Source organism: Silurus aristotelis (genome assembly GCF_946808225.1).
Source record: "Silurus aristotelis genome assembly, chromosome: 3".
In the NCBI taxonomy this organism is placed as follows: Eukaryota; Metazoa; Chordata; class Actinopteri; order Siluriformes; family Siluridae; genus Silurus; species Silurus aristotelis.
In genome coordinates, this window is record NC_139576.1 from 9,897,784 (window position 1) to 9,910,196 (window position 12,413).

At 38.3% G+C, this 12,413-nt stretch overlaps 1 protein-coding gene and 1 long non-coding RNA gene across 12 annotated transcripts in view; one reads left to right on the forward strand and one right to left on the reverse strand.

The window, feature by feature from the left end:
- The window catches only part of stxbp5l (syntaxin binding protein 5L), a 140,642-nt gene extending 129,292 nt beyond the window's left edge, over nt 1–11,350 (forward strand). For 6 of the 11 annotated variants that reach the window (XM_083536926.1, XM_083536929.1, XM_083536934.1 and 3 more), the window contains 7 exons: nt 4,444–4,542; nt 5,878–6,117; nt 7,142–7,505; nt 8,362–8,527; nt 8,999–9,110; nt 9,200–9,420; nt 9,717–11,350. In XM_083536926.1, coding sequence (XP_083393052.1) covers nt 4,444–4,542; nt 5,878–6,117; nt 7,142–7,505; nt 8,362–8,527; nt 8,999–9,110; nt 9,200–9,420; nt 9,717–9,758 — 1,244 coding nt within the window. In that variant the 3' untranslated portion in view covers nt 9,759–11,350. The remainder of the gene's footprint in view (nt 1–4,443; nt 4,543–5,877; nt 6,118–7,141; nt 7,506–8,361; nt 8,528–8,998; nt 9,111–9,199; nt 9,421–9,716) is intronic. The other 5 variants (XM_083536931.1, XM_083536933.1, XM_083536927.1 and 2 more) reach the window with 1 other exon arrangement.
- LOC310723777 lies at nt 10,345–12,367 on the reverse strand. The gene is made up of 2 exons (XR_014532758.1): nt 11,192–12,367; nt 10,345–11,150 (listed from the first exon to the last, which is right to left on the reverse strand). It is a non-coding gene; the product is annotated as an uncharacterized lncRNA (long non-coding RNA).
- Nucleotides 12,368–12,413: the final 46 nt, after the last annotated feature.

Sequence of the window (12,413 nt, forward strand, 5' to 3'; positions counted from 1 at the left end):
TATGCCCTTATGGCTGAATGAGCACAAATTCTCCACAAGCACCCTCCAAAATCTAAAACATCTTCCCAGAAAAGTGGAAATTATTTTAACAGCAAATGGGGGCTAAATGTGGAATCAGAAGTTCAAAAATCACATTCTAATCTTTTGGTCAGGTGTCTACAAACAGTGTTCCATGTAGTGTACATTTTATAGTGCAGTAGATTTTGGTGTTTATATCATTACATTTCCTGATTTATATCAAGAAGGAAAAAACCACTGTGATGGCCATCCTGATCACTGGGTTATTCTGGTTGGTGTTGTTCGTATAATATCCAAGATTGCAGAAGAATGCAAATTAGGATGAAGTTCTATTAGGGTTAGAATGGGCTTCATTTAGATCCTAAGTAATGCACATGAAAATAAAGGAGTGTGCCAATGTGTGTAAATTATTCACGTAAGTTATTGACAAGAGGAAACAAATGAAAATGAATCTAAAAAAGATTAGTTTACTACCTCTATATAGTCGGTGTTGCTTCAGAAATGCTAAAGAAAAATGCAAATCTGGTTCAAGTGAAATGGTAATAATTTTACTAAAAAGAATGCTCATAAGAGCTATAATATTGATATGATTGGCTGGTGAAAGGACATGCAAGAGACTACTGAAAACTCTAATATACGTACATGAACTGGGGTATACTGTAAACATCTCACAGTTAGGAAGGCATAATTAATTTCAATGTTACTCTAAACCTCTATATATTGTATATTTCACAGTGTGTACTTTATCACTGTCTATATTGTGTTTTTATAAAAAGGAGCCATCTCACCTGCGTTAACGCTTTGTACTTTGAAATTTTGTATTAACGTTCTGCCGTTACTGTGCACACCATTCATCAAAGCATCACAATAAGGTTCTGACACCGCAGCTCACTTCCAAGGCATTACCACCTCAAAATAACTTTTCATTCCTCTCTGATCCAATATCAGCAGTAGTTGCAGACTCTCTCTCTCTCTCTCTACACTCCCCCATTTTAAATGGAGGACATGCCACAGGACAGAACACTCAGCCGCATATAGTGTCACATCAGCTTCATTTGATCGATGCTAACGCCACCATCCTTCAGGTGGTTATACAGACGAGGTTATTTATTACTAGAAATGATTATCTGACAGACAAAGGGCACTTTATAGGGTTTTTTTAGGATTGATGAGAGTGTATGAATCCATAGCTTCCTTTTTTAGGTTGATTTGTTTGCTTTTTAATCTGATTTCCTTTAACACTGTGAAAGTTTATTTCGTATCGCACCAGGTGACTGATACCCATTCTCTTATTCTTCCCAAACCAGGAATATTCCATTGTTTTCTTTACCGCATATTAGAAAAATCACCTTCAACAGTCACCATGCTGGGCGTGTGTCCCTATTGCAGCACAGCTGGGTCGCTGAGATATTTAAAGGTCAATTAGCAGCAAGAAAATGTTGGGCTGAAGCTAATGAGACATGCTACAGGAAGTGAGGACAGCAGGAGAAGGATGCTCAATATGATAAATAACAAGCATGAATAAAGCACAGTATGGCCATGCTATCATACGGTATATACAGCGGTGGTTGACGAAGTACACAAAGCATGTACTTGAGTTAAAGTAGAAAAACAGTTGTTAAAATATTATTTCAGTAAAAGTGCTTTCTTTAAACCTTCACTTGAGTAAAAGTACAAAATTATTTACCCTTAAATGTACTTAATAATTCAAGTACTATGATTTATTATGGCTATTATGTTCGTATTATCATTTTTGTCACAAGACTAATCAACTCAGTTTATTTAAAAAAAAATTCTAATGCTACTCTTACCATATTAATCTATTAATAGAATGATATTAATGAATTAAACACTGATTGATATTTAATCAATTATCATGAGCCCAAATCCTTCTTATCAACAACTTCGTGCAAATAAGGTCACGGGTTCTGTAGAATGTTCGAGTCAGGAGTTTCTTCCTAAACTTCTCCCTCTCAAAATGTTCTGCTTGATGTTGAACTGACACTGAACTGTATGTTCATAATAAGTAGATACCACCAAACGGCAATTGCGGTTTAAGCTTGAATGAGGATCTGGGTGAACCACGCCATGACCCAAAGTCTCCCCCATTGTCTAGTTTCAGCTTTAAAATGCTCCTTTCTGCTTCAGCTACAGTCACTGGATAAATAAGAACATATTCTCAGAGCAGTCCACAAATTTGGATACATTTCTGCAAGCTGTATAAAGATCACCCTAAATGAATTTATTGCTCAATTAAATACATGTTATTGTAAAAAATCAAACCATCTCAACCCTTGCCTCTCCTTTCTGAGTGAAGGAACTTCTCTGGGCGGTGGGTGCACACTCCGAGTCCCAAACAGGTACAGCTAAAAAATAATTATAATAATAAATCGTCCCCGTGTAATAAATCGTCCCCCGGCAAGATGCCCCCTGGGCAGCTGCTCATGACGCCTTAATGCGCCACTGCCAAGCGGCCATTAAAAACAAGTTCAAAACAGATCACGTGCTCAACCCTGAGTGGTTTCTTGCTGTGTGTTTGACCAGTTACGTTTTCATCCACTCATAAATAAAAAGGCTGATTTTTCGTAATGTAGAAGATATTTCACTTTGCAATGTAGTTAAGTTAAAGTCTCCCCAAATAGAAATACTTGAGTAAAGTACAGATACACCAAAAAAGCTACTTAAGTACAGTAAGGAATTACATTTACTTTGTAACTGTCCACCACTGATATACAGTGCCAAAGTCAAATACATAGAGAAACAGAAAACATGCAGTATGTACAGACGCTGGCATAAATAAGCCCAAACATTTATGCTGTCAGTGATGAAGGACCACTTAGAAACCACAAAGATGCCTTTGGAATTCTATTTATATGTACACGATTGCTATGATTGGTCTCGGACAGCAATCGATCTTTTTGGTCATATAGTGCACAGTTATAGAGAATTATTATAAGGGAATTGTTTATAATCTCATCTGGTAACTTTAGATGACGTCCCTTTTAGAATCCCTCATATTGTCTCAGGGAGTTTTTCCTTGCCACTTTTAACACCCGCTAGCTTGTTAGAGAGACATTCATAATGGTTTGAAATTTATATCCTGAATTCATATATTTCTACAAAGCTGCTATGTCCTTTGTAAAAAAAGCTTCTTTGTAAATATAATATAATTAAATGACAGCAGCCCCCAACATCCAGTTTGTGCGGTGTAGCCTATCAGCAATACCACTCCCTCCAGGCTCATTGTTCAATACATCAAATTCAAGCAATTTACCAGACCTGTACTCACCAGCACTGGTGTTTAAAATCCTGATAGTGTATGGCGTGGAAAAACCAGTCCTTCTGATACTGACTTCCAGTTTCTATCCTACTAATATTATTAACATAAAAATTCACACTTACAAGATTTAATGTGGCTAATTATGTTCATACGGTCACCGCTAATGTATCGTAGCTTGTCCAAGTGGTGAAGGTCTGTTCTGATAGACATGTGAAAGGTCAGTGTTTGTTTCAGTTCACTGGTTTTCTGACGTGTGTGTGTGTGTGTGTGTGTGTGTGTGTGTGTGTGTGTGTGTGTGTGTGTGTGTGTGTGTGTGTGTGTGTGTGTGTGTGCTTGTTTTTGCTGGTTTGTGATTAGCATTGCTTAGCTCTCACAGTGTTTATAAAATAGTTTTTTAGTCTGGGCAGTCTGCACATGTATGTGAGGATTTCTCTAGAACACTTCAAAACTCACATACCTACACATAAACAACAAAACACATTTTCAGCCCTTTAAGCTCACCCTTTAAGCTAAAGATGATGTTTAAATTCTGGGCATGTAGAATGTAAAGGAAAGCCATAGGCTGCTCTGATAATGGTATCAGCCTGAGTAACTCAACACTGCACACAACAGCAAAAGGGGGGAAAAAAACAGGCCACAGACAGCAATGTGAGTGTGAGTGTGTGTATGTGTGTGTATATTGTATATGTGTGTATGTGTAAGTGTGAGCTCTCAGATTAGAGCTGTTGACAGTGAGCTCTTATGAAAGCTTTAAAAAAAAAAAAGTTCTTTCATGTTGAACATCTTTAAGTCAAGGATTCTAAATGGTGCTCTTTAAAAAAAAAAAAAAAAAAAAACATTTTTATGAACATCTTGCTTTCTTTTTTGGTTTTTGATTCTCTTGAACAGTTGTGTCTCCTTTCTTTCCTCCTCTGTCTCTGTCCAAACACTGTTTGGTTTGGTGTAAGTTTGTGTGTGTCGGATTTATGTCTGTATATCTTTGTGTACATACGTCATTTGTATGTTGTGCCATTGTTAATATGCGTGTGTGTGTGTTTCTACTCTGTGACGTTTCACTGTATTTGTCATAAATATGTGTGGTTGTGCCATGAATATGGCGCGCTCTGTGCGTTTCTGCATCGTCTATGTGTGTGAACGATGGATAGGTTACCCGTCCAGACGGGCCATGCTGCAGCAGTTGCATGGTGTCAGTATGTACTCACACGATGAGCACCACGTCACTGCGTACTCCTGGAGCGAGAGAGGTAAGGAGTGGACATCTGGGGATCATGTAAATCCCCACCCCTGGCTCCTGTTTCGTCTTGTCACACCGTCCCCTTTGTGGCTCTGTTGCTCATCGTTTTTGCATCCTGTTATGATAATCTTCTCAGTGTTTCTCTTTGCCTCCAGGTTTGGGGTTAACCACGTTGTTTTCAGCTTCTGTCCTCCAGCAGTGTCATATCCACATGTCTCACATGTCTCTAGATGCTGGATTTGACATAGACGTTCCCATTTCACTATGTGCCACCAAATGTGTTCAGTAGATCTGAAGTGAATGCAATGTTACTTAATGCACGGAATTCTTTCTGGTTTTTGTGTTATTGTAATGAACAGCTGATATTGACAATAAATGTGTGGGTTTAACTGTTCAGCAGTTTGTAAAATATTGCAAATTTTTCCTTTAAGCCAGCGGGTTAAACCTTTGCTTATCTTTCTTTAAACCTTTTTATATTATATTATATTATATTATATTATTTTATATTATAAAAAAAAAACTTTATATTATATTATATTATATTATATTATTACTTTTTTACATATATGGTTTAATTATGAATTTAATGATTACATATATAATCAAAATAAAAAAAATCTAAATAAAATAAGGCTGGGAAATTGTTGTTTTGGGTTTTTATTTACATTTTGAATTTTCATAGTAAATGAGATATCATAACCTCGTTTCCAGGTTGGGGAGAGACAGAGGTTCTCATGCTTTTAGCAAGAGCAAGAGCTTGGGAAATACAAAAAATGATGTTTTTTAACAGTGCAAATCATTGCTTAGTGTGTCTTTCTACACATCTGTATATATGCATACGTGCTTTTATGTGTGTGTGTGTGTGTGTGTGTGTGTGTGTGTGTGTGTGTGTGTGTGTGTGTGTGTGTGTAACTGAAAAAGAAAGAATAATATCGATCTTTCGTTTCCACTGTCATATTGTCCTGTGTGCCTGTTGTATTTGTTAATTAAACCAATAATGTCAATTAAATTATAACTAATTCTAAAGTGTTTTGGAAAAGTTTTTAATGTTTATATTAAGATGTATAAAAAAAATACGAACAGCTAACTGATTTTTCTATTTTACAGCTCTCCTATTTTAGCCCAGTTATTAAAGTGTTCTCTCTCTCTCTCTCTCTCTCTCTCTCTCTCTCTCTCTCTCTCTCTCTCTCTCTCTCTCTCTCTCTCTCTCTCTTTCTCTGACTCTTTGTCCTTTGTCATTTCTTTTCTCACTCTTTCTTTCTGTCTTCCCTCCCATATTGTTCTCCCTCTCCTGTCCTCCTTTTCTCTCCCTCTCTCCTTCGCTCCTTGCTGTTTTTTTTTCCAGAGAGTCGGGAAAATTCGTTCAGCCGATCACGGAGTTCCAGTGTCTCCAGTATAGACCGGGACACCAAAGAGGCTGTGACCACGCTGCAGTTTGCTGAATCATATGGTCGCAAGTCAGATGTGCTGCCTACACCGTGCCTATGGGTGGGCACCAGCCTGGGCCTTTTTCTGCTATTGCCATTGTCCATTGCCACTGATGAGCAGGAGAGGCTGGAGGAACCCGTCACTGTTGCACCCACCAGTGAGCATGAATTTCACTTGCTATGGGTGATTCGGTTTATATAGGGCTAGACTCTTTTGGGTAAACCAATTACGATATGACTTTTCAGCTGCAGTCATGTAGTAAAGACTTAATAATAATGATTTTAAACAAAAACAGTGTGTAAATCATAAAGCAAAAAAATAATAAATATTTTGCTTCACAAATATATCTTTGAGACAAGCATAATGGATATACAGTCAACCCCCAGATAATTTGCGGTTTATTTTTAAAATCGCAGGAATCTGCAGCGGGACCAAATGTTCAGGAACATTAGGAATTACATTTTAAACTATGTTTTGTGTCCCCTGGTGGTCTAGTGGTTAGGATGCGGCGCTCCCAACCAACCCCAGCCACTCTTAGTGCTGGTCCCAAGCCCGGATAAAATGGGGAGGGTTGCTTTAGGAAGGGCATCCAGCGTAAAAACGTGCCAAATCAAACATGCGGATGATCCGCTGTGGCGACCCCTAATGGGAGAAGCCGAAAGAAAGAAAGAAAGAAAGAAAGAAAGAAAGAAAGAAAGAAAGAAAGAAAGAAAGAAAGAAAGAAAGAAAGAAAGAAATTTTAAACTATGTTTTCACTAACAAATTTCATAAAAAAAATGTAAAGCACATTATTGAATTAAAGTGACATAATGTCTAGATGAATTCACTAGAGACCATAGGGGCTGCGGGGGTGCGTCCAAAATTTGTGGATTTTCGGAAATCGTGGGGGTCTTAAAAAGTAAGAGCGAGGACCACTGTACCTTTATACACAGTAATTTAGAGACTCCACCCACTGGCAACAGATCAGATATTTTTTGTACAATTTTCTAGCTGCAAACCAAACAAAAACTTTCAATCTGATTGGCCTTCCACAATAACATGTGAACACATTTCTGGGTATCTCTCTCTCTCTCTCTCTCTCTCTCTCTCTCTCTCTCTCTCTCTCTCTCTCTCTCTCTCTCTCTCTCTCGCTCTTTTAATCCTTTACTTCTTTATTCTCACTCTTTACCTCTCCACCACAGGCACAGTCTTAATGCTGAAAGGTTCAGTCCTGCGCTTTGGTTTCCTGGACTTCACTGGCGCTTTGATCCACAGTGCACACGAGGTGTGGAGAGACCCACATGGAGTCGATGACTCCGATCGGCCCCGCAGGAGAAAGTTGGTCAACTTCTCATCATGTTCCTCGCAGGAAACCAGTGCCGAGGGCCACCTGGCTGTTGTGTGCTCTGAACGGCAAGCCAAGGTCTTCCTCATGCCCTCGCAGACCTGCCTCTATGTGCACAACATCACAGAGTCGTCTTTCGTGCTGCGTGCTGACGTGGTGGCCGTCTCCAACAGCGTGGGCTTGGCCTGCTTCTGTGCCAACGGACATGTCATGATCATGAGGTTCGGCTTTTTGGTCACTTTGGCAGAAAAGGAATTGTTTATTAGTATTTTTTTACACAATGGTTTTTTTTTTCAAATAATTTTGTTTGCTTATAATTTTGTGAAAATATATAATTGTAAATATTAGTTTAGTTTAAACTAAGAAATTTTTAAATATTTAAAATATTTGTTTATCTTAAATTTTACTATCTTTAAATAAACTACTGGAAATTTTTACGTAATATTTACAAATTTGCCATCAAAATCCTTGCTTTCTCTTTCACTGCTTCCACTTAGTGGTAAATACAATATATTGGCAGTATATTCATCATTATTATTTCAACTCTGGCACTGATCTAACCACCTAAACCAAGGGAGTCCAATCTTTCAGACCAAGGGCCGGTGTGGGTGCAGGTATTTATTTTAACCAAGCCAGTCCACACCAAATTCTACCTGTTTAAATCTAATGATTTTCATTTTCAATCACTGTCAGATGTGGCCTTTGATTGGTTGGAATGAAAACCTGCACCCACACTGGCCCTTTGGGAAAAAGATTGGACACCCCTGTCCTAAACCTTAAAGCACTGATTTCCCTAATCCCAGTCCTAATTCTGAGAATAATGTGGACACACCACTAATCCCGGTGTTATCCCAGGAATCAATCAATAAAATGGTACTGCTAGGCAGTGATCCCTCCTGTTGCTATTTATTGGACAATGAACAGATAGAGATGTTTATTCTATAGATATAGAATTCTATCAGATTTCTTTTGTTGTTATATATAAAGACATAGAGACAATATATTGTGTTCTTTCATATCCGTAAATGCTTGAGTCACAATCCTTGTGTTCTGAGTCACACTCTGTTTATTTTGCAGCCTGCCAAGTTTACGACCCCTGTTGGATGTACACTACCTGCCGCTTACGGATATGCGCATTGCTAGAACATTCTGCTTCACCAATGGTGGTCAGGCTCTCTATCTAAGCTCTCCAACAGAAATACAGCGTATCACCTACAGCCAGGAAATGGCTGATAACTTGCAGGTGTGTGTGTGTGTGTGTGTGTGTGTGTGTGCGCATGTGTGTGCGTGTGTGTGCGCATGTGTGGGCTTGTGCTGTGTGCGTGACTGAACGTGTGAGCATGCATTTGTGTGCACAATTTGAAAGTGTGTGTGTGAAGGGAGGTGACAGTTGCCTATTGAAGTGAAATGTCATGCTTGTCATCAGTGCTTTGAGCTCTGCTGAGCTGAGCCCTGGTGCACCTTGCAAGCTGTCTCCCTCCCCCTACTTTAATCTAGTGATGAAATGAATAGAAATCTGCAGAATTCCTGACTGTACTACGATTTAGTTTGAGCGTCGCCTCAAATTTTCTCTGAAAAGTTGGCACTTAAAATCAAAATTGTTCCCTTGAATAGCATGGTACCCCTATATTATAATAAAAGATAAACGTGATTGGACATGCAAGCGTCCTGCTCACTTACAGCTTACTGAATGACCCTAATTGATTGACCACAGGAGATGCTGGGGGAGCTTTTCACACCCATCGAAACCCCTGAGGCGCAGAACCGAGGCTTTCTGAAGGGGTTTTTTGGGGGAAACGCACAGACCTTTGATCGAGAAGAGCTCTGTGAGTGCATCTCTCATTCATCGTGTGTATGTGTGATTTTACTTGTGAATAGTATGAAGTATAATGTCTCTTCATGTGCATCTTTATAGTTGGTGAGGCAGCAGCAGGGAAGGCTTCTCGAAGTCTGGCCCAACATATACCTGGCCAGGGCAGCGTGGAGGGCATAAGAGCAGCAGCTGGTGGGGCAGTGGGTGATCTTGCCCGAGCTCGCATTGCCTTGGATGAAAGAGGACAGAGACTAGGAGAGTTGGAGGAGAGGACTGCTCAAATGATGTCCAGTGCCGAGACGTTCTCCAAACACGCTCATGAGGTAATACAGAATGGGAAAAATTACAACTTGGAGAAACTTGCTCATGCATAAAGGCTCAGGGTCCAGATCAGAATCCTTTACAAAGGGGCATGGCCAAATGTGTGAAATAGAGTATGCACTTCCTCCAGGTTATCTCATGACATCTCTATACTATAGATATACACTATTAGGGATGTCAAGCGCAAGTTAAATAAATCAACTAATATTATAAAATCGTATAAATATATATGGATTTTAAACATTAATGAGCTCATTTATACTAATATATATTTGCTGGCTTTCCTTGTCTTCCACAGCTGATGCTGAAATGCAAAGACAAGAAGTGGTATCAGTTTTAAACGAGTTAGCCTAGATGAAGGCTAATTCTGCTTACCAACCACTCCTCTGGAACATGGACCTTCACTTTGTGAAAGAGAACCTGAGTGGTGCTTAGGGGCTGTTCCTTCTCTCTGGGGCTATGTGTACAGAACTATACTTCTTAATCAGACTGGTTTGACAGACTGAAGACAATAACTGATGGACAGGTACCATTAGCATTAAAACAATTTTGGGGCGGTTCCTCCTCTCATACGTTATGGATTCGACCATCCTTCATTCATGTACAGGGGCCAAGGGTCTTCTTACAGGAGGAAAAATTGCCTCATGCTGTGTAGATACTTTAAAATTATATTAAAACAACATCAACAACAACAACAACAAGACTGCATGAAACAAAAATGGATGATCTATAAAAACATTAAAACTGCCATATTCAAAAACAGCATGTTACTTTAAAACAAAGGGAATTCATAGAATAACATACTTTTATTTAATAATATAAGCCAATACCAGAATCCTATGACAAAATCTTTCTATTTTTTGAAATAGCGATAAAATATTAATAAAAAAGGGAAACTGTATACCTGGATTGCTATAAGGCCAAAATTCTGTTTCTTTTTACATTTTTTTCTTTTAATTGCTCCATAATTCTTCTTTTCAATAAGGTATTATTTAAAAAAAAATCCACATTTTCTGTCTTCACATCACTTATTAATGCAACGTGTTCCACCCTTGTGTTCTGATTACAGACATCAAAAACTACAGATCAAACAAAACGCATTCACCGACACCCTCGAAACAAATTTTATCACACATACAACTTCTTGTCACACCGCTTTAGAATACAATACGATGTTATTACGAAGTAGCTGCTAACACATTCATTGTCCCTTGAATAACAGCTTTACTACTGAAACAAGTTACTTCATCTTCTTCTAGAAATGTACGACGTACGTGGTTTTAGACGTATAAGCGAGAAGTAAGCTGTTCTGGGCAATATGTGCTATGAGTGTATCTGTGTGGTCTTACTTGAGTGTGTTTCTATTCCTAAAGCCAATGTAATAATTCATGTGCCATATGATAGATGGGTGAAGTATCTTTCCTGTTAACTAGCGATGAACCTATTCTGTCCGTGGTTGATATTTCTGAAAAAAACGCCGTTGCCTGTAGATTTAACTCAATCGAAGAGTTCTCCTGATTATTTGTGTCTGTTCCGGTACACTACAGTTTGTTCATTTTAGTTGTGTGGGGTTCAACTTATAATTTTTTCAGCCAACCTGTTAATGTTAGTCTTTTTTTTGTTTGTTTATTGGACTGCTGCCGAGTCTGGCGAGTCAAGATGTACCTCATTTAAAGAAATTTTACGGAAAACATTGCCAAATCCATGAAGCTCAAACGAAAGAGTTTGAAGACTGAGGAGTGTTTATTTGTCTTCTGACCTGAAAGCCTGAGCCATAGGGGCACCACATGAATATTTGTGCTCTCTGGCCACTGTCTCTTAAATGTACAAAGTGTTGTATGGCGACTAGTGAACCATGCACAATGGGGCGATCCTGTTCGCACAGATCACAGCCTACATGTGAGCGTAACCATTCTGAATACTATTTTTTTTTTTTTAAGAAATCACATGCGATTGTTTTAATGCTTTCTTTGGCCTGTTGTGCTTGAGTAAGACATCTGTTTACCTTCCCAAAATATCCCATCTTATCTCTCTCCACATCTTCTGCACTTGTATATTATATGGCCAAAGCATTTGTACCTTAGTCCAACATCAGAATGAAACATCAGAATGAAACATGTAGGATTTCAACTCTGCTAAGGCTGTACACTTCAGCAAACTTTTTGAAGGCAGTTTAGTCACACAAAAAAGAAAGAAAAAAAAAAGAAAGCTAGCATGGCTAAGAAATTGATCAAGGGCATGAAAGCCAGCAGTTAGGCTTAGCTATCCCTTTAAAGGTTTTTTAGCTCCAAACATAATATATACATCAATGTTAATCGAGTAAACCCACATGCCTGTGTTAATAGTCATTTTATAGTAAAAATTATCACTATGACTGTCCTTCATTTCAAAGCTAAGAGAAAGTAAATATATCTGATAGTTCTGTAGGTCAGAAATCTTAATCATATAAATTTTTTTTTATCAGCCTAAAAATAATACAGGGTGTTATGATTCTATGTTCTCAGCTTTTATACTAAAATGTACAGTTGAACCTAAGGAGAGTTGGGAGAAACGTCATACAACGAGCTCATGTGATTTCTTCTGTAAATGTTTTACCTGTTGAGAGATGGTACTGCGTCTAAAATTCTGAATGTAGTTCTGTAGTCCTCGCTCTGTCTCAAACTCTGAAGCGTCTCTGTCTTCTCTACAGAGAGCGTGGCATCATCCGTCTTGTTTAAATGGATACTACCACTTTTTTTTGTTCTTATCGATATTACAGTAGTATTATAGAGGTTACTGGAGTAAAAAAAAAAAAAAATTAAATAATTAATTAAATCATGAAACATATGTTGATGCTAATCAAATTGAAATAAACATTGACTGATGTACTCATGGCAACGTGAGATTGTTTTCTTACGCATTATGTTTTGTTTAAAATGAAAAATCGAATTAAATATTGGAAATTTGTGTCATCTATTGTCAGGGTTATTATTTGTGTGTTTGTCTGTGGTGATGC